Consider the following 18835-nt stretch of genomic DNA (forward strand, 5'->3'; position numbering starts at 1 on the left):
TTTGGAATCGTTAATTTGGTTTCCTTATCCCATTGCATTTCTTGTTTTCTTCTAGTTGTTTTTCTTAAGGAAAAAAGAAAAAAAAGCCCTTCCTATGTAAGAAGCCCTTAGGTGTTGCTATATGCTTCCCAAGGGACTTTGATTGAGCTGACTTTTTACAACAAGCACATTAATTTTACTTAGATTACAGGTTAATCTCGGGGGTTTTGGTTGAAATTGCGAGGGATGTTAAGAATGGGTTAAAATACTCCCAAAGCCCTTCTTTTCGCCTAGGGACGAATTTGTCAACGCATTAAAAGAATAATAATTTAAAAAAAAAAAAAAAAAGAAAGGAAAACAGAACAACAACAACAAATTAAGTGTCCAGCCAAAAGAGTGAGAATGCCAACTCAACGTTTTTCAAACCAGTTTCTCTCGCTGTCTGTGGGATTCAGGCACGTGACGACAGTACAAAACACAAGGCAGAAGAGCCGGAGAAGAGACTGATAATGGGAGGTCAGCTCTAGATGGAGATGTCACGTCAACCCCTTCCTAGGTAACCTCTGGAGGTGTAAGGACTGCAGAAGATGGCATTTCTTCTTCTAGGCGACTTTGGTCGTCAGGCAAGCATCTCACACAACGCCAAACATCACTGAGCAGGGATGAAATTTGCGAACCTGAACCACCCCGCCTTTCCAAAGCTAGAGAACGCGGCTCTGCGGCGAGAGGCATGGTGACTCTCGCAGAGACCTCTGGGAGTTGTAGTCCCCAGGGGCGGGAGGTTTGACAGCAGCTGCCGACTTAACGCGCTCAGAACTCCATCCCCCGCCGGCCCCCGCGGCTTAAGCTATTGCCTCTTCCTGTTCAGGAGAGGAGAAACCCTGCTACAGCAAGTTGAGAGGATTTGGGAAAGGGTCTCCGACTTTTCGGAGACTGAGCCCTTGGCGGAAGCAGGTAGGGCATGTTCCCTGGTCTTACAAAATGACCCCTCGGTACGGGCGGAGGGGATAGAGGGGAAGCGGCGGGAACCGCTGAGCTTGCTGTGGAGCCGGCTGTTGCCGGGGAAGTTCTTTAGTGAAACGCGTCGGAACAGTTGCTTATTAGGGGATCCGTGAGGACAAAGTCGGGGACTGAGGAGACCACTCCAGAGGGGCGACGCGCGCTCCTCCTGGCTCTGGTGACTCCCGCGGGTGCAGAGAGAGTTCAGGGGGCTATGGGGAGTCGGTGCGTGTTTGAGCCTGGGGGTGATGATGGGTAAACACCCGGGTGAGAAGGAGGAGAACTGGAATTATTGAGAGAACGGGAGACCCTTCTCTGTCCCGAGTAAGGAAGAGCTGGAGAAAGGAGATCCTGGGAAGGAGCACATTAGTGTCTGGGGCTAGGACCACAGATGGGTGGGGGGCCGAAAGAATTAAGTCCTCGCCTCTCTTTTCCCCGGCTCAAATGTGAGAGCGGCTGTCTTGATAGTAGGTGACTTTATATCTTAGCTGTCTTAGAATACTAGAGCTGGAGGAGGCCTTTGAGAATAGCTAGTAAAGCACATTCTCTTCACTTTACTGATGAGGAAACTAAGGTCCACCAAGTTGGAGAAACTGCCTCGCGCATGACCAGCCAGCCAGTTAATGGCCAACTTGATTAAAACCTAATTTTCATTACTCTGAAGCACTGCCGTAATCTATTGCTGAGATCAGTACAGCAGCAAACTCTAACCTGTTACTCTTTTCTTTTTTTTTAAGATTTTATTTATTTCTTTGACAGAGAGAGATCACAAGTAGACAGAGAGGCAGGCAGAGAGAGAGAGAGGGAAGCAGGCTCCCTGCTGAGCAGAGAGCCCGACGTGGGACTCGATCCCAGGACACTGAGATCATGACCTGAGCCGAAGGCAGCAGCTTAACCCACTGAGCCACCCAGGCGCCCCCACTCTTTTTTTTTTTTTTTTATGCTTACCTATACAAAATAATAGGCAGACGCTGAAGGGCAAGTTTTTAAATTTCTCAATAGATCAAGGAAACCCCGGCCTTAACTTAAAGAAAAATCTCTACAAACTTAATAGTAATATAAAAGGTTGGTAGCAAATTAACATGTGACCTTTTCTTTCCTACCTCTGGGAACACTTAGCTGTAGATTGCTTCTCTGAATCCTAAATGCTGTATATCTGAGTCATATAAAAATAGCATGCTAATTTGATTTTACAGTACCCTACATATTTACAGTAACAGGTAAACGGCATACGAGGTTGGGAATACCCACCTGAACTATAAAATAAAATAATATTTATAGTATTTTTTAAGAAGGAGATATGAGCATAAAAGTTAAAAAAAATTAGGAGATTAAAAACTTCTACTGGGCCTGCATTTTATAATACACTTAAATTTCAGTCCATCATCAGCATTCTTTCTTACTGCATAACAGAACTGAAGAGCATTTAGTGTTCCCATTGCATTGTTTTGGCTGGTAATTTCTTTATTAGACTACATTGCCCTCCAGCACGGTGAAATTTAACAGCTTTTGAAGCATTTATTGATCAGTTTGGAAGCATGTTCTACCAGTCTCCTCAGAATTGGAGCTTTACAACTCTTATTGGCTGACCATTAAGTGATTCAGAAGGAAGAGTTTGAGATAAATTCATTACCAGACATTATAGCAGTTGCAGACTTCTATAGATGAAAACATGTATACATAGCATAACTTCTTTCACCAAGCTGCCTTTTTTATGCTGTGGTACCATTAGCTTTTATATTGGCGTAGTACAGAAGTGACCAAACTATGACCAGATTTGCTATGACCATTGCCCCCAGATGCATTTATTTTTTATAAAGTTTTATTGGGGGGCAGTCAGTTAAGTGTCTGCCTTCTGCTGAGGTCGTGATCCCAGGGAGCCCCACCTCAGGCTTCCTGCTCAGCAGAGAGCCTGCTTCTCCCTCTCACTCTTCTAAACCCTGCTTGTGCTCTCTGTCAAATAAATGAAAGTATTTTTAAAAATTGAAAAAAGTTTTAAAAAGTTTTATTGGAACACTGCCATGCTCACTCATTTATATATTGTCTTCTGTGTTAAAATACAGAGTTGAGGGGTGCCTGGGTGGCTCAATGGGTTAAAGCCTCTGTCTTCCGCACAGGTCATGATCCTGGGGTCCTGGGATTGAGCCCCACATCGGGCTCTCTGCTTGTCAGGGAGCCTGCTTCTTCCCCTCTCTCTGCCTGCCTCTGCCTACTTGTGATCTCTGTCAAATAAATAAATAAAATCTTTTAAAAAATTATAAAATACAGAGTTGAGTAGCTGCAGAAATGATAAGGCTCACAAAGTGGAAAATATTTATTATTTGACCCTTTACAGAAAAAAATTTGTGAACCCTTGCTCCGCTAAGCTGAATGTAAATATAGTATTTGAACTTCTACCATATGCAGAGGTATTAGGTAATACTAATTTTCAGTCTTTGAGAAAGAACAGATAAATACTTGTATGCTGGGTCCATAATACAATTGACCCTTAACACAAGTTTGAACTTCAGAGGTCCAGTTATATGTGAATTTTTTACAGTATAGTACTGTAAATGTATTTTCCTTATGATTTTCTTAATAACATTTTGCTTTCTCTAGCTTTTAGTGTAAGAATACGGTGTTTAATGCGTACAATATACACAATATGTGTTAATCAACTACATATGCTATCAGGAAGGCTTTCAGTCAAAAGTAGGCTATTACTAAAGTTTTGGGAGAGTCAAAAGTTACATGTGCATTTTCAGCTGTGGGGTTGGGGGTTTGAGGTTGCTGCCCCTAACCTCTGCTTTGTTCGGGGATCAACTCTACTTTTGTTTGGGCTAAAATTGATGGGTCCTATTGCAGATGGATGCTAGCATCTTAGCTAGACACTGTAGACTGGCTTTTGCAAAGAATTGTGAAAGGACACTTCTGAGCCTAGTGTGGAAAAGAGCTGACATCCTTTGAAATATACTGATATTTACAATCAATACCTTTTTAAAAAATTATTTTTATTAACATATAATGTATTATTTGCCCCAGGGGTACAGGTCTGTGAATCATCAGGCTTACACATTTCACAGCACTCACCATAGCACATACCCTCCTCAAAGTCCATAACCCAGCCACCCTATCCCTACCCCTCCACCCTCCAGCAACCCTCAGTTTGTTTCATGAGATTAAGAGTCTCTTAATGGTTTGTCTCCATCCCGATCCCATCTTGTTTCATTTTTTCCTCCTCTACCCCCCACAACCCCCCTGCCCTGCCTCTCAAATTCTTCATATCAGAGAGATCATATGATAATTGTCTTTCTCTGATTGACTTATTTCGCTCAGCATAATACCCTCTAGTTCCATCCACGTTGTTGCAAATGGCAAGATTTCATTTCTTTTAATGGCTACCCAGTATTCCATTATATATATATATACCATATCTTTTTTTTTTTTTTAAGATTTTATTTATTTATTTGACAGATCACAAGCAGGCAGAGAGTCAGGCAGAGAGAAAGGGGGAAGCAGGCTCCCTGCTGAGCAGAGAGCCCGATGTGGGGCTAGATCCCAGGACCCTGAGATCATACCTGAGCCAAAGGCGTGGCTTAAACCACTGAGCCACCCAGGCGCTCCTACCATATCTTCTTTATCCATTCATCTCTTGATGGACATCTAGGTTCTCTACACAGTTTGGCTATTGTGGAGATTGCTGATATAAACATTCAGGTGCATATACCCTTGTGGATCACTACATTTGTATCTTTAGGGTAAATATCCAGTAGTGCGATTTCTGAGTCATAGGGTAGCTTTATTTTCAACTTTTTGAGGAACTTCCATGCTGTTTTCCAGAGTGGCTGCACGAGCTTGCATTCCCAGCAATAGTGTAGGAGAGTTCCCTTTTCTCCGCATCCTCACTAACATCTGTTGTTTCCTGACTTGTTAATTTTAGCCATTCTGGCCGGTGTTAGGTAGCATCTCTTTGTGGTTTTGATTTTTATTTCCCTGATGACAAGTGATGTGGAGCACTTTTTCATGTGTCTGTTGGCCATCTGGATGTCTTCTTTGCCTAATAGTAAAATTTACAGTCAATACCTTTTAAGAATTTATATCAAATGAACTTTCTTTATATCAAGTGGCTTTCTATGTCCTTTTTATGGAAAAAGAGTATTTTTCAGTGCAGATATCAGCAAGCAGTTCAGTAAACTGTTATTTTCCTTTTGAGACTCCATACTGAACCAATTTTAAAGTAAGTGGGATATATTATTAAATGACTTAGCTTTAACATTAATAGTCTTGCTTCTATGACTTTGTTTTAAAACTCAGAGGACTGGGTGCCTGGGTGGCTCGGTCATTAAGCAGCTGCCTTTGTCTCAGGTCATGATCTCAGGGTTCTGGGATCAAGTCCCACATTAGGATCCCTGCTCAAGGGGAAGCCTGCTTCTCCCTCTTCCACTCCCCATGCTTGTGTTCCCTCTCTCATTCTCTCTCTCTCTCAAATAAATAAATAAAATATTTAAAATACAAAAAAAATTTTAAAAACCTCAGGTTTGAGCCATTAGAAGTGATTTTATCTGTTTATGTCATCTTTTATGTTTAGATCCCTGTATCAGTGTTGTCTGAGGCAAATTAATGGTATAGGAGTATTTAACATTTTAGTTAATTATTGATGGTGCTATTTTGTGTTATTATCTATGTAGCATTAGCTCTGGACCTCTAATTTGCTCTTAAATTCATCAAACTTGAGAATATCTTGTAGTTGTACTCATCAAGACTTCCAAAAGGCATTATATTTCCTTTGAAATAGCATTTTTGGGGTATTTGAAGTCAAGCTATTTGACTAATTGAGGCAACTGAAAATTACCAATTTTCTTACAATTCTTTGTATTTACTTGAATATTATTAAATCCTGGAAAGGCATTATAGGGTTTGGACTCATTTAAGGCTTATTTAGATCACTGAGATAGTATCATTGTTCTTGCTTATTTGGAATAAAGAGCTAATCTGGCAACACCACAACATTTCAGATTTGCTCAGAACAAACACACATATGTGATTAAACTGGAAACTTTTTGTCAAATCCTGAACACCCCTCACATTTTCCCTAACTTTGATTATCATTTTTGGGAAGGCTGACTGAGGTCCCAGGACCTTTCTAGATTTTTCTTATTCTGGGTTTTCTAATATTTAATTTCAGCAAAAGTATTGATTTCCAGAAGTTAAAAGAATCCTCTCTTCCTAAACTCAGTCGCATTCTCAGTTTAGTATAGGAACCAATATTGCAGAGCGTATTGGTTAAAAACCGAAGTCTGGACAGTCATCACAGTAAACTGGAAGTAACATTTGGGACCTAAGTAACCTGGTTTCCATCTCAGCTGTGGCTTTATTAGCCAAATGATATAGGACAAGTTACTTATGAGTTTCAGTTTCTTTTTTTATAATTTGAAAGTAGTACCTTTTTTCCAAATTCTAAGATTAGTTGCAATTAAATAACATGTAAAAACTTAGGCCAGGAATAGGTGTTCAGTAAATAAATGTTAGTCCCAACTCCCACTACTTATTTATTGATTTTTCTTTTTCCCTGGGTTTTTCTCCAAAGTGACATCCAGTTTTCTTCTTCAGAAATGATTTCTTCCCTTTAGGTCTTTTCTTTTTGTGACAGTTCAGTAATACTGTGAAGCTCAACTTCTTTATCTTTCTTACCTCACCGAGTTTACTCACTCTATACTAAAGGCATATAGATACATCAGCTGATTTTATTCATACCACTAAGTTAAGCCAACACATAATTTTACTAACTAGTTTAAAGAGCCAAACTCATAATAAAATGATAGCTGTGTTTGTTGAACACTCATTGTGAGTGAAGGCACATTATGTACATTATCTCAAATCTCAAACCCTATAAGACTAGTACTTTTATTATTCCCTGAACCAGTGAGTCTTAGGGAGTTTAAATCAAAGTCACATAGAAAATAGCAGAGCCAGGATTCAAACCCAGACAGTCTGACACATGAGCTTTCAACTACCACACTCTACTTGATGAACCAGTGTAGGCCATGCGCCAAATTAAGCATTGTGTATAATTCAAATGAAGGAATATCCTGGCAATGCTTTCTGAAGATGATTTTATCAGTTTTTAGAGATTGAGGAGCAATAAGGCTGTATCTCCCAGTCAAAATTTAAATTCTTCTCTAGTATTTCTTAGCAATTCTATTGTGACTTGATTAAGTTTAGTTTTATTAAGTACAGAAATGATAGCAAACTTCTATACAGAATTTAACAGTACCTGGCATCTCCCTAATGTTTGTACAAATTGAATTTATGGTCTTTTAGAAAAGTTTTTATGTGCATTAGATTTTCTTGAATGAATAGCCAGAAAGGATACTGGCTGACAATCATCTTTTTAATTCCTAAAATATTTAATTTTTTTTTTTAAGATTTTATTTATTTTGACAGACAGAAATCACAGGGAGGCAGAGAGGCAGAGAAAGAGGAAAGGAAGCAGGCTCCCCGCTGAGCAGAGAGCGCACGATGTGAGGCTCGATCCCCGGGATCATGACCTTAGCCGAAGGCAGAGGCCTCAACCCACTGAGCCACCCAGGTGCCACTAAAATATTTAATTTTTAAAACTGAGAGAATGTTTTAAAAATTCTGTAAAGCTAGTAACTTGTTTTTTTTCAGAAGGCAAGTTAATGCTGAGATTGAGATTGTATTTGCCAAATGGTTTATTTAACAGAGGTTCACTGTGGGAATTTCACAAGCCAGTAGTATACAGAATGATGCCTCTTGATAAGCCAATAAAGAAATACTCCTAATCGGTGATAAATTTAATTATACTCTCATTCAAGACAAGAGGAGATGAAAGGAATAAATTCCAAATTTATTTAAGGTGTAACTTTTTGGAGTTGATACTTGGGAAAGACAGCTGAGTCAACCAGAGTGAATGTCCAGCTTCCTACACAAAAGTAGAAGTCTCCTGTTGTTAGAGCATGTTGCTAGGGATGGTCATTGTCCCTGTTGATGGACAGGATGATCTTCTGGACTGCTGTATGGCTTTTACCACTGCAGATAAAAGTATCCTTTGCCTCAGCAGGTTCTAATTGCCCCCAGGTCTTTAGAGAGCTATTTTAGATCACAAGAGTCACCTTGCCCATACCCAACACTCTGATAGTCTTCCCAAACTCACTATTTATAGTACAGATATTCCCCTTGCCATAGTTGCTTCTTCCTGTGTTTTTATTGATAAGCAAATAAGCTCCTGAGTTCTTATCCATGAAAACATCCTAGCACGCTTAACTTTGTTCTTATATCAAAACAACTTCTTTTTTTTTTTTTTTAAACTACTTCTAAAACAACTTTTTTTTTTTTTTGGCTTTGTCATAAACAGGTTAAAATTATTCACTTAGGTTGTAAACAAGTAGATTTGAAATCATATCAAACCAATACACAGAATAACTTCTTTACAATATCTTTTTTTCTAAGTTTTTAATTCCTGTGCTATGTCCACCTTAATTTAAAATGTATTTTTTGTTGGTATTTTATATAGAATATTTTCACTCTTTATACCCAGGAAGCAATTTTTTCAGGTTAAGTAGTCATTGACCATTTTAAATTAAGGAAGTTTAATAGGAATATCAATACTAGTTTTATAATTAGTGGTTCAAATAATCTTGAAACATACTGCTTTTCAGTTTAAAATTTAAGACCAAACAAGTCAACTGAATTATTAATTAGTTTTATTATGTAGAAGGAGGAAGGAACTGAAAGATCAAGTTTGTGTTTCTGTTTCTCAACTAACTCTATTTTTGTGAAATTACTTAACCTTGCCTCAGTTTCTTCCATCTTAATGAAAGATTAATAACAATTACCTTTGAATAATGTATGCTTTTTATTCAGGATCATTTCTGATGCTTCAATCTAAATACATACAATGCATTTTGTGAATCTGTGTTTTAAACAGTTGAGTAAACTTTTTACCATAAAAAAATAAATTTTGTACTGCTCTATTGGAAAGTTAATTTAGGAGCTAGGACTAGCAATTGGTGTACACTTTAATTAAAAGTAAAATGATGAACTGAAAATCAAAATTGGTAATTAACATCCTACTAGGTCTTATTATTTAAGTGATTTAGAACAAGTTACCTGACTTCTAGGCTTCTTAAATAATAATGTTTTTTAAGTTTATTAAGATTGGGAACCATAAGTTAAAAAAATATTTTTTTCTCAGTACTTCAGTACATTGTAGAGGCTTGGTGAGAAGTTGTTGAATGAATTTATTATTCAGGGTTTGCCATTACTCAGTATTTTAGTTGTCTCATCTTAAAATAGATAATCAGTTTTGCTTGTGTGCTCTATAGAATGACACAGAAATAAAGCCCTTCAGGACTGGAGATGGTAGGATTTTGATTTCACTTTTTTTGAAAAATCACTATTACATAAGGTACTTCTTTAACATTATTTGTCTCTAGTGAGACTAAAAAGTTAATGAGACCTTTGGCTTAAATGCTGGGCTGGAAAACAGAAGAGGGAAATGGAAAGGAATGACTGAGGAAAGAAAACGTACATATTCTTGAGATAGAATGTGTTACCAACATATATGTCACTTAATAGTGGCATTTTGACTTTTGCCTACCTCATTACTGCAGAATTTTTCACTTGAAGAGGTTAATCTCAAGAGGCTGCATATGTTTAAAAAAATAAACAAACCAACAACAAATCTTTTCATTTGTTTTCTGAGAGGAATAATAGTGGGTTTGAACATTTGTTTTCCTGTTACAAAGTACTAAGTATAACATGCATCATTTCATTTAATTTTCAACCACACCAGTGGGGTGGATGCTATTGTTTCAGTTTCACAGTTGGGAAAACAGATTCATGAAGGTTAAGTGGTTAATCTTCAATTACATAAGTAGTGAGTGGCAGGTAAGCATTGCTGACTCAAAGTATTTTCTACTGTGTTCTAAATGCTATTTTTAGAAAAATACCAACAGCAGACTTAAGACTCCGTTAAACAAATACAGCACCAATATAACTATACTTGTTTTAAGTAGTCTGGCAATAAGAAACAGAAGGTGAAAAATAAGAGAGACAAAGGGCAAAGAACAGGAAAGAAGCATAGCATAATGGCAAAGAATACAGGCTTTGAGCTTAGACTGCCTGGGTTTGAATTCTAACTCTCCCCCTTACGAACTTTGTAATCAGTTAACTTCTCTGTACCTTGTATACTTATTTATAAAATGAGGATAGTCATAGTAACTTAGAGTTGAAGAATAAAGGTAAAGCACTTGCCTTAAATGTTAAAACCTATTTATTTCACTTTATGGAGTTTGCTTTTCTTGTGTGTGTCTGCTTTTTTCTGAAATACAACATCCATTTAGAAAAGTGCATAAAGGGGCACCTGGATGGGTCAGTTGGTTAAGCGGCTGCCTTCTGCTCGGGTCATTCTGGGATCAAGTCCCGCATTGGTCTTCCTGCTCAGCAGAGAGCCTGCTTCTCCCTCTCCCTCTGTCTGCCACTCTACTTGCGCTCTCTCTCTGTCAAATAAATAAATAAAATCTTTTTTTTTTTAAGTGCATGAAACAAATATATAATAATAAAGTAAATGGCCATATAAGCAGAATCAAGTTGAAAAATGCAATATTGCCATCACCATTTAAGATCCTCTCCTGCTGTTCCTTTCATAACCTCTTACTTTACCTGCGTAGAGCAGGGTTTCTCAACTTCAGAACTATTGACATTTTGGACTAAATAATTTTTTGTTGTAGGAGGCTGTTTTGTTCATTGTAGGATATTTAACAACATCCCTAGTCTACCCACTGGGTCTAATAGCACTTCCCCCCGTGATAAAAACCAATTGGGTGAGATCAAATCCTTCTCTATACCTCTCTACAACTCTACCTACTGTGTACAGAGTAGACAGTAAGGGCATAAGGGTAGAAGCAGGGAACTCCATCAGAAAACTGTCGTAGAGGGGCGCCTGTGTGACTCAGTGGGTTAAGCCTCTGCCTTCGGCTCAGGTCATGGTCTCAGGGTCCTGGGATCAAGCCCTGCATCAGGCTCTCAGCTCAGCGGGGAGCCTGCTTCCCGCTCTCTCTCTGCCTGCCTCTCTGACTACTTGCGATCTCTGTCTGTCAAATAAATAAATAAATAAAAAGAAAACTGTTGTAGAATTCTTGATAACAAATGGTGGTTTCAGCAGGGACTTTGCCTAGGATTCTCTCACTCTCTCTCCCTCTCCCCCTGCTTGCATGCTGTCTCTAAATAAATAAACAAAATCTTAAAAAAAAAAAAAGATGTTAAGTAGGCAGTTGGATATGCGAATGTTAAATCCAGGAGAGAAATGTTGGCTAGAAATGTTACTGTGGAAGTTGTCATTGTCTAGATCAATAGAACTTTCTGTTATGATGAAAATGTTTTATTTTTACACTGTGCAATATGGTAACCAGTAGGCACGTATGGCTACTGAGCACTTCAAATGTGGTTAGTGTGACCCAGGTGCTGAATTTTTTTTTAATTTAATTTTAATATATATATATACATATATATATGTATATATATATGTATGGGTGACTGGTGGCTGCTGTATTATGCAATGCAGGTGTGTTACTAAAACCATGAGATTAGAAAATATTATCCACAAATTGAGGGTAGATAGAGAAGGGAACCAACACTGAACCTTGAGACTACAATTTTAAGAATTCTGGGACACAAGAAGTAAACAGTAAATGAGACAAAAGAGGAGAGACCAGTAAGGTATAGAGAAAACTTGGAGCCCTAGTGAATCTAGTTTATTAAGAAGGAAATATATATATGACACTTATTTCTGATGGAGCGAGTAAATTAAATACTGAAAAATAACAACAATTGGCTCTTGGTCATTAGTAATCTAATGAGCACTTTTTTTGTAGCATGGTTTTAAGAAAGAATGGAAGGATCTTACTATTTTATGCTTTCTATTTTTCCTCCCTTTTTAATGTTTTTCTCCTTTTCCTACTTTACTATAGTAATTTTAAGTCACATACTATTTTCTGTTATGTTAATAGTTACCTTTAAAATCATAACATGCATTGTTTCAAACATAATGTTAATCTGGACAATATAAGGACCTTAGAACACTAATTCCAAGACCTTCACTTGACTTTTTTTCCCTTTGGTCTGGAATTTTAATTCCTTTTTTCTACTCTATGATAATATTATTAATTCTGGTTGGAATTAATTAAACTTCTTGAATTTGTAGATTGTTATCTTTTATGAATTGTGGAAAATTCTCAGCCACTCTCTCCACATGTTACCTCTGCTATCTCCTGTCTATGGTTCTCCAATTACATGCATGTTAGGCCTTCTTTTTCTATCTCCCATGTCTCTTAACTTTGTTTCCACATTTACTTTTTTTCTCTTTCTCTGCTGTTCTAGATAGTTTCTAGTATTATTCTATATATCTATATATAGAATGTATATATTTTATAATATAACTAAATACATATTTATTATGTATTTTATATATTCTATATATTTTAGAATATAACTATACATTCTAGTTCATCAGTTTTGAACTTTAAAACCCATCCATCACATTTAAAATTTTGGCTGTTTTATTATTGGAGGGGATTAAAATTCATTCTGGTTCTTGTCAAACATGCTGAGTTACTTTTTGGTAATCCACTTTGTTTTACAGAATACATTTATTGCAGTGTGTACTGGGAATTGGATTTGAGGTTGTAAACTAAGCTGGTAGAATGAGCTTTTATATGCAAAGTGAGATATTAATGTAATTAATCTTATAAAAATCTTTTTTAAGGATTTATTTATTTATTTTTGAGAGAGAGTAAGAGAACCATGTGAGCTGTGGGGGGGGGGGCAGAGGGAGAAAGAATCCTCAAGTAGACTCCCTGCTGAGAGCCCTGATGCAGGGCTCAATCCCAGGATCCTGAGGTCATGACCCGGGTCCAAATCAAGAGTTGGTCACTTAATCAACTGAACTACCCAACACACCATTAAGTAAAAAAAAAAAAAATTTTAATATTTATTTATTTGAGAAAGAGAGAGAGAAAGAGAGCATGAGCAGTGGGGAGGGGCAGAGGGAGAGGGACAAATAGACTCCTTGCTGAGCAGGGAGCCTGACGTAGGGCTCAGTCCCAGGATCCCAGAATCATGGCCTGAGCTGAAGGCAGATGCTTAACTGACTGAGCCACCCAGCCTCCCCAAATCAAAAATTCTTAATAACAAGTTGACAATAGAAGGAAAAAAACCTCTTTTTTGTTTAAGATTTTATTTATTTATTTATTTGAGAGAGAGAGAGAACGTGCACAAGTGGGGAGCAAAAGCAGAAGGAGAGGGAGAAGCAGGCTCCCCGCTGAGCAAGGAGCCTGATGTGGGGCTCAATCCTAGAGGACCCCCAGATCACGACCTGAGCCAAAGGCAGACACTTAACCAACTGTGCCCCGAAACCCTCTTCAATTTAGCTTCTATGAATTTAGCTTCTTTAAGTACATTGTGCTTAAAATTTTCTTTTTTTATTTGTTTTATTTTTTTTTTGTTTTAATTTCAGTATAGTTAACATTCAGTGTTGTATTAGTTTCAATGTACGATATAGTGATTCAGCAGTTCCATATATTACTCAGTGCCCATTAAGATAAACACACTCCTTAATCCCCATCATCTATTTCACCCATTCACCCCAAAAACCTCCCCTCTAGTAACCATCTGTTTGTTTTCTATAGTTAAGAAGTTGTTGTTTGTTTTTTCTCTTTTGTTTGCTGTTTTGTTCCCAAATTGTATCTGTGAATGATACCATATAGATTGGTCTTTCTCTGACTGGCTTACTTTGCTTAGTATTACCCTCTCTAGATCCAACCATGTCTGCAGATGGCAAGATTTATTTTTTTGGCTGAATAGTATTCCATTGTGTGTATATCCACTTTGTTTTTTATTTAAAGATGGGAAGCATAATTGTTTTCTAGTATTATTTTGATAATTCCTATAGTTGAAGTCTTTATGAATCTATTTCTGCTCATGTTTCTCCTGGTTCTCACTAGAAGCATTTTATTTCTTTGCATGCTAGATTATTTTTTACTGTGTACTATTCAGTGTCCTTGGAAGATTGTTAGCAGGTCTTCTTTGAGGCATAGGAACAAGGTGTGTCCTCACAGAAAAGATTTGTATTTGTTTGTTTCTAGCAGTTACCTAGAAGTCCTACCAAGCAAATTAACCTTAAGTTAAATTCCTGGCTTTAAGTATTCTTTGACCTTCTGCAAATCCACATGTCTTTGACCTTCTGCAAATCCACATGAAGCACAGTTTGTGGTATGGAATACTTCCTCCTCCACAGATGCATGCCTGCAAGCACATGTGTGCACACACACGCTGCCTATGGGCATGGTCAAGAAATCTTGTTTGTAGTTCCCTTGTGAGGGAGTGAGTCACTTCTACTGCTTGTTAATCCCCAGTGCAATGGTAAAGATCTTTGTACTCTCTACTCTGTTACTGGGAGAAGGGAAAGGGCATGATTTCTTATTACATCATTCCTTACTTTGGGTGAATCCCAGGTTTTATCTGCTATTTTCCTAGTACTTCACAAGGCCTTGAAAACCTCAGTCCCATTTTCTCCTGGTACAGCAAATACTCTGTGGGCAGAAGCAGTTTCTCGAGCTGTTTACCTCACTAGGTTCCTTAACTGTACCTACTAATCGCCTGATTACCATCATTCTTTTTGATGCTTTTCAAAAGATGTTTTCTGTATTTTACCCAATATTTTTATAGTTGTTTCTACAGGAAAATGGGTCCAAATAGCCTAATCTGTTTTTTTTTTTTTTAAGATTTTATTTATTTATTTGACAGACAGAGATCACAAGCAGGCAGAGAGGCAGGCAGAGAGAGAGGAGGAAGCAGGCTTCTGGCTGAGCAGAGAGCCCGATGCGGGGCTCGATGCCAGCACCCTGGGATCATGACCTGAGCCGAAGGCAGAGGCTTTAACTCACTGAGCCACTAGGCGCCCCAATAGTCTAATCTGTTTTATTACTAGAAACAGATTGGGGCAATTGGCCCACTTATTTTTTAGAAAGCTGAAAAATAAACAGTAACTCCAATTCAGTTTAGCTAATTTCTGATAAAAGATTTCAGGCATATACCTCATTAAGATATCATTAGCAAACTCCTATATTTTTCCAATATCTTATGCATGCAAATGTATTACTTGTTAGTAATAAAATAATTTTAATTAAGTTTTATAGTTTTTATCCTTTCTTATTTATATAGGACTGACTTCATCAGTGTTTAGAGGCTAAGAAAAGTGGCAGATATGGATAGTGATTCTAGGCATCTTCTCATCCCAGAGGTCAATCATGAAATAATAAATCCTGGACCTATGAATATCCAGTTTGATTCATCAGATCTAAGATCCAAAAGGTAAGTGATTAAAATAAAACATTTATTTCATAACTAGAGTTTTTAATTATTAGACTAGAACTATGTAGCCAAATACATATAGCTTTGAATATAAAATATCCAGTTACTTAACAGCATCTATATGTTTGTATGTGGAAGGGAAAAAATATGAATACACTTTAATCTTTTATATTTAAGCTCACCATTTGTGTTGTAGAAGGGGTTGGATTAAATTTTACAAAGTAAGATGCATTTATATAATTCATTTAACAAATATATATTGATTACCTGCTTTCTGCAAGGTAATATACTAGGTACGGGGGATAAAACAGTAGAATTAATACATAATCCTAACCTTCACAGTGCTTAAATTCCAGCGAATAGTTTAAGATAATTTGAGTTTAAAATTTATTTCATTGCATACCTAGAAAACCTGAAAGAATCCACTAAGAAATTATAAATAGAGAATTCAGTAAAGTGGCTATCCATAAAATAAACAAAAATAAGTAGTATTCCAGTAATAAGGTGTAATGGGAGAAAAGAAAAAGTAAGAGTAGCCTAACAGTGTGCAAAATCTACATGAGAGAAACTTCAAAATAAGATTTAGAGTATTTTTCCATATATGAGAAGCTGACTGACTGTGAGTTGAACTGTTCTTTCTTTTTGTAATTTAACACAAAGATAAACTGCTACCAGTACACCTATGAAGTAATCTCTTAGGACTTAGAGATTTTTTTTTTTAATTTACTCAAAGAACCCTTGAGCTTATTTGGTATTTTATCATATATCTCTTATGCAATTATAAAAATGAAAACAAAATATTTCAGTTAAGATATTACTTACTGATACTTCACATTTAGAACATGATCCTTTGCAATCAGTTTTCTAACTTGGTGCCATCAAAATTGTCTTTTGCTTCCCCCTGTTGTCCTTTGTATCATTAAGAATGTAATAATGTAGTACTTGTTAAGAGAATTTTCTTTCAAATCACTGGCACTTTCTTTAATTTGGATGCTTGCACTTTCCTGATCTTACCAGAAGGTGTCACAGGTTTTCTGACAATAATATGGTTCATATTTCTTCTCAAATGGTCCTTAAATGGTTTGATGACTGAAATGACCAGTTATTTATAATTTACCTATAATTTACAATATACCAGTCATTTACAATTAACTGTCATACCACCAGGAATAATTACATTTATGACAACCACCTGGCTGATAGTGATTAAGAGATGTTCTGGATTATGAGATATGTCCATATTTTAAAAACATATAAGAATTGGTAAAATATGACATATAATGAAAAGGCATATTTTGCAGTCAGTGGAAGGACTCTAAAATACAGTCTTAATGCTCTTTAAATTTTAGTCCATAAATTTAATGTCTCCCTCAACTCCCAAAAGTGCCAGCAGTCAATTCCAAAGTTTGTATGGCCCAGCAGTTTTATTTCTAAGCATTAACTCACAATATCAAATAATATATGTACAAGGTTATTTAATGCAGTATTTTTTTTTAAATAGTCTAAGATTTAAAACAACCAGAATGTCTTTTCTTAGAGGACTAGATAAATAAATTTTGGCACATTGATATAATGGAATATTTTTCACCCTTTAAAACAAAGGAAGTGGCTTTATTACATATCAAAAAGAAACAAATCTTCAACTTGTTTTGTTAAATCAGAAAAAGTCCAGAACAGTGTAGTGTACCATCATTTGGGTAAAAATAAATTCTAAAACTGTGTATGCTACAATATGTATAAATGATTCTGGAAGAATAAGTAGTAAATTTTAAGAGTGGTTGCCTCCTCAGAGAGAAACAGTGCTTGAGTACAGATGCTGTTGGGTAAATACCCAATGATTCAACTACCCTAAGAGTTCCTTGGCCACAGAATCTTAATCTTGTTAACAGAGGCAGTAGGCTCCAATCCAAGAGATAAAGGAGGATTGAAGCTAGAGATGGCAATGTGAAATTTGTCATAAAGAAATGTATCGTTGTCATTTACATAGTGGCCACCACAGAAGATAATGAAATGAATCTTAAAATTTTCACTTGTGTATTCCAACATCAAGTGAATACAAAAACTTATGAATGCTGATTGAATACTCAGGATTTTCTTGAAACATCTAAATTCTATGATAAATAATTGACCACTGTGACAATAGAATATAGGTCATTAAAGTGCATTCCAATTGGCAGGAGTTTGGACAGTTCCCTGAGAATCTGTTTAACCAGGTAGATTAAATGGAAATATATTTTCTATAATGAAACTTGTCAAAATGAGAAGGGATCAACTGTTGACAATCATGAGATCACTACCTGGGTAAGCATGTTTTAAGGAAGGCAAATATTGGGGTGCCTGGGTGGCTCAGTGGGTTAAGCCTCTGCCCTCGGCTCAGGTCATGATCTCAGGGTCCTGAGATCAAGCCCCACATCGGGCTCTCTGCTCATTGGGGAGCCTGCTTCCCCCTGCCTCTCTGCCTGCTTGTGATCTATCTCTCTCTGTCTGTCAAATAAATAAAATCTTATAAAAAAAAAAAAAAAAAAAAAAAGAAGGCAAATATTTATAGACACTTTGCAGTATTGAATGCTAATTTGCTTGTGAAATAATTTCTGCTTAAGAAAACAGGAACTATTATTTGATGAAAAAAAAAAGAAGTACCCAAAAACATTATTAGTTCTATTAAAATATGGGTTACTTCACTTTATATGCATTAAAAAACCCTCAGACACAGTGAGGGAAGTTATTTTGCATTAGAAGAACCAGCTTAGGGGCTCCTGGGTGGCTCAGTAGGTTAAGCCTCTGCCTTTGGCCCAGGTCATGATCTCCGAGTCCTGGGATCGAGTCCCGCATCGGGCTCTCTGCTCAGCAGGGAGCCTGCTTCCCTCTCTCTCTCTGCCTGGCTCTCTGCCTACTTGTGATCTCTCTCTCTCTCTCTCTGTCAAATAAATAAATAAATAATCTTAAAAAAGAAGAAGAAGAAGAACCAGCTTAGACAACTATTTCTAACACTGATCATTTTGGAGTTACCATAAAGCTTTGGTGATATCCCATTATAATATTACTTGTGTAGTATTATTATGTAGATATATTTTAAAATCTGTTTACTTCTTAAAATTAGGCTTTTAGCTGCATCTTCATAGGTTTATGAAATGATGAGTTTCATCATTATTCTAATATGCATTATGATAAATATCAAGTAGTTAAAATAGCGTTGGTCTTTGTGCTACCTAAAAATCATCTCACATGTAACCACACTTGGGGAAACTGTGTTTGGCCATCAGAGAATAGAGAACAACATTTGATATTTTAATTTGCTTTTCCTCAGTTTAGCTTGTGATTAATTTTCTCTCTTCCACTAGGTGGCAATCAAAATATCTATCAGTTCAAATGTAACAATTTTAAGAACTCCTTTGAGCTGATAGTGTGCTGGATCTGCTTATGACATTGGTGGAAATGGGGTCTAATTAGACTCATGGAGGATGAAGCTTGTCACTGTAGAGTAGGA

The 18835-nt window shown here is 36.8% G+C and overlaps 1 protein-coding gene across 7 annotated transcripts in view; it reads left to right on the forward strand.

The window, feature by feature from the left end:
* The first annotated feature begins 451 nt into the window (after positions 1-451).
* The window catches only part of SLC38A9 (solute carrier family 38 member 9), an 82275-nt gene continuing 63891 nt past the window's right edge, over positions 452-18835 (forward strand). The window contains exons 1-3 of one of the 7 annotated variants that reach the window (XM_082725999.1): positions 452-933; positions 1943-2043; positions 15199-15348. In XM_082725999.1, the coding sequence (XP_082582125.1) occupies positions 15242-15348 (107 nt within the window). In that variant the 5' untranslated portion in view covers positions 452-933; positions 1943-2043; positions 15199-15241. The other 6 variants (XM_082726000.1, XM_082725998.1, XM_082726003.1 and 3 more) reach the window with 6 other exon arrangements.

This window comes from Mustela nivalis (assembly GCF_964662115.1).
Source record: "Mustela nivalis genome assembly, chromosome: 3".
NCBI classification, from domain to species: Eukaryota; Metazoa; Chordata; class Mammalia; order Carnivora; family Mustelidae; genus Mustela; species Mustela nivalis.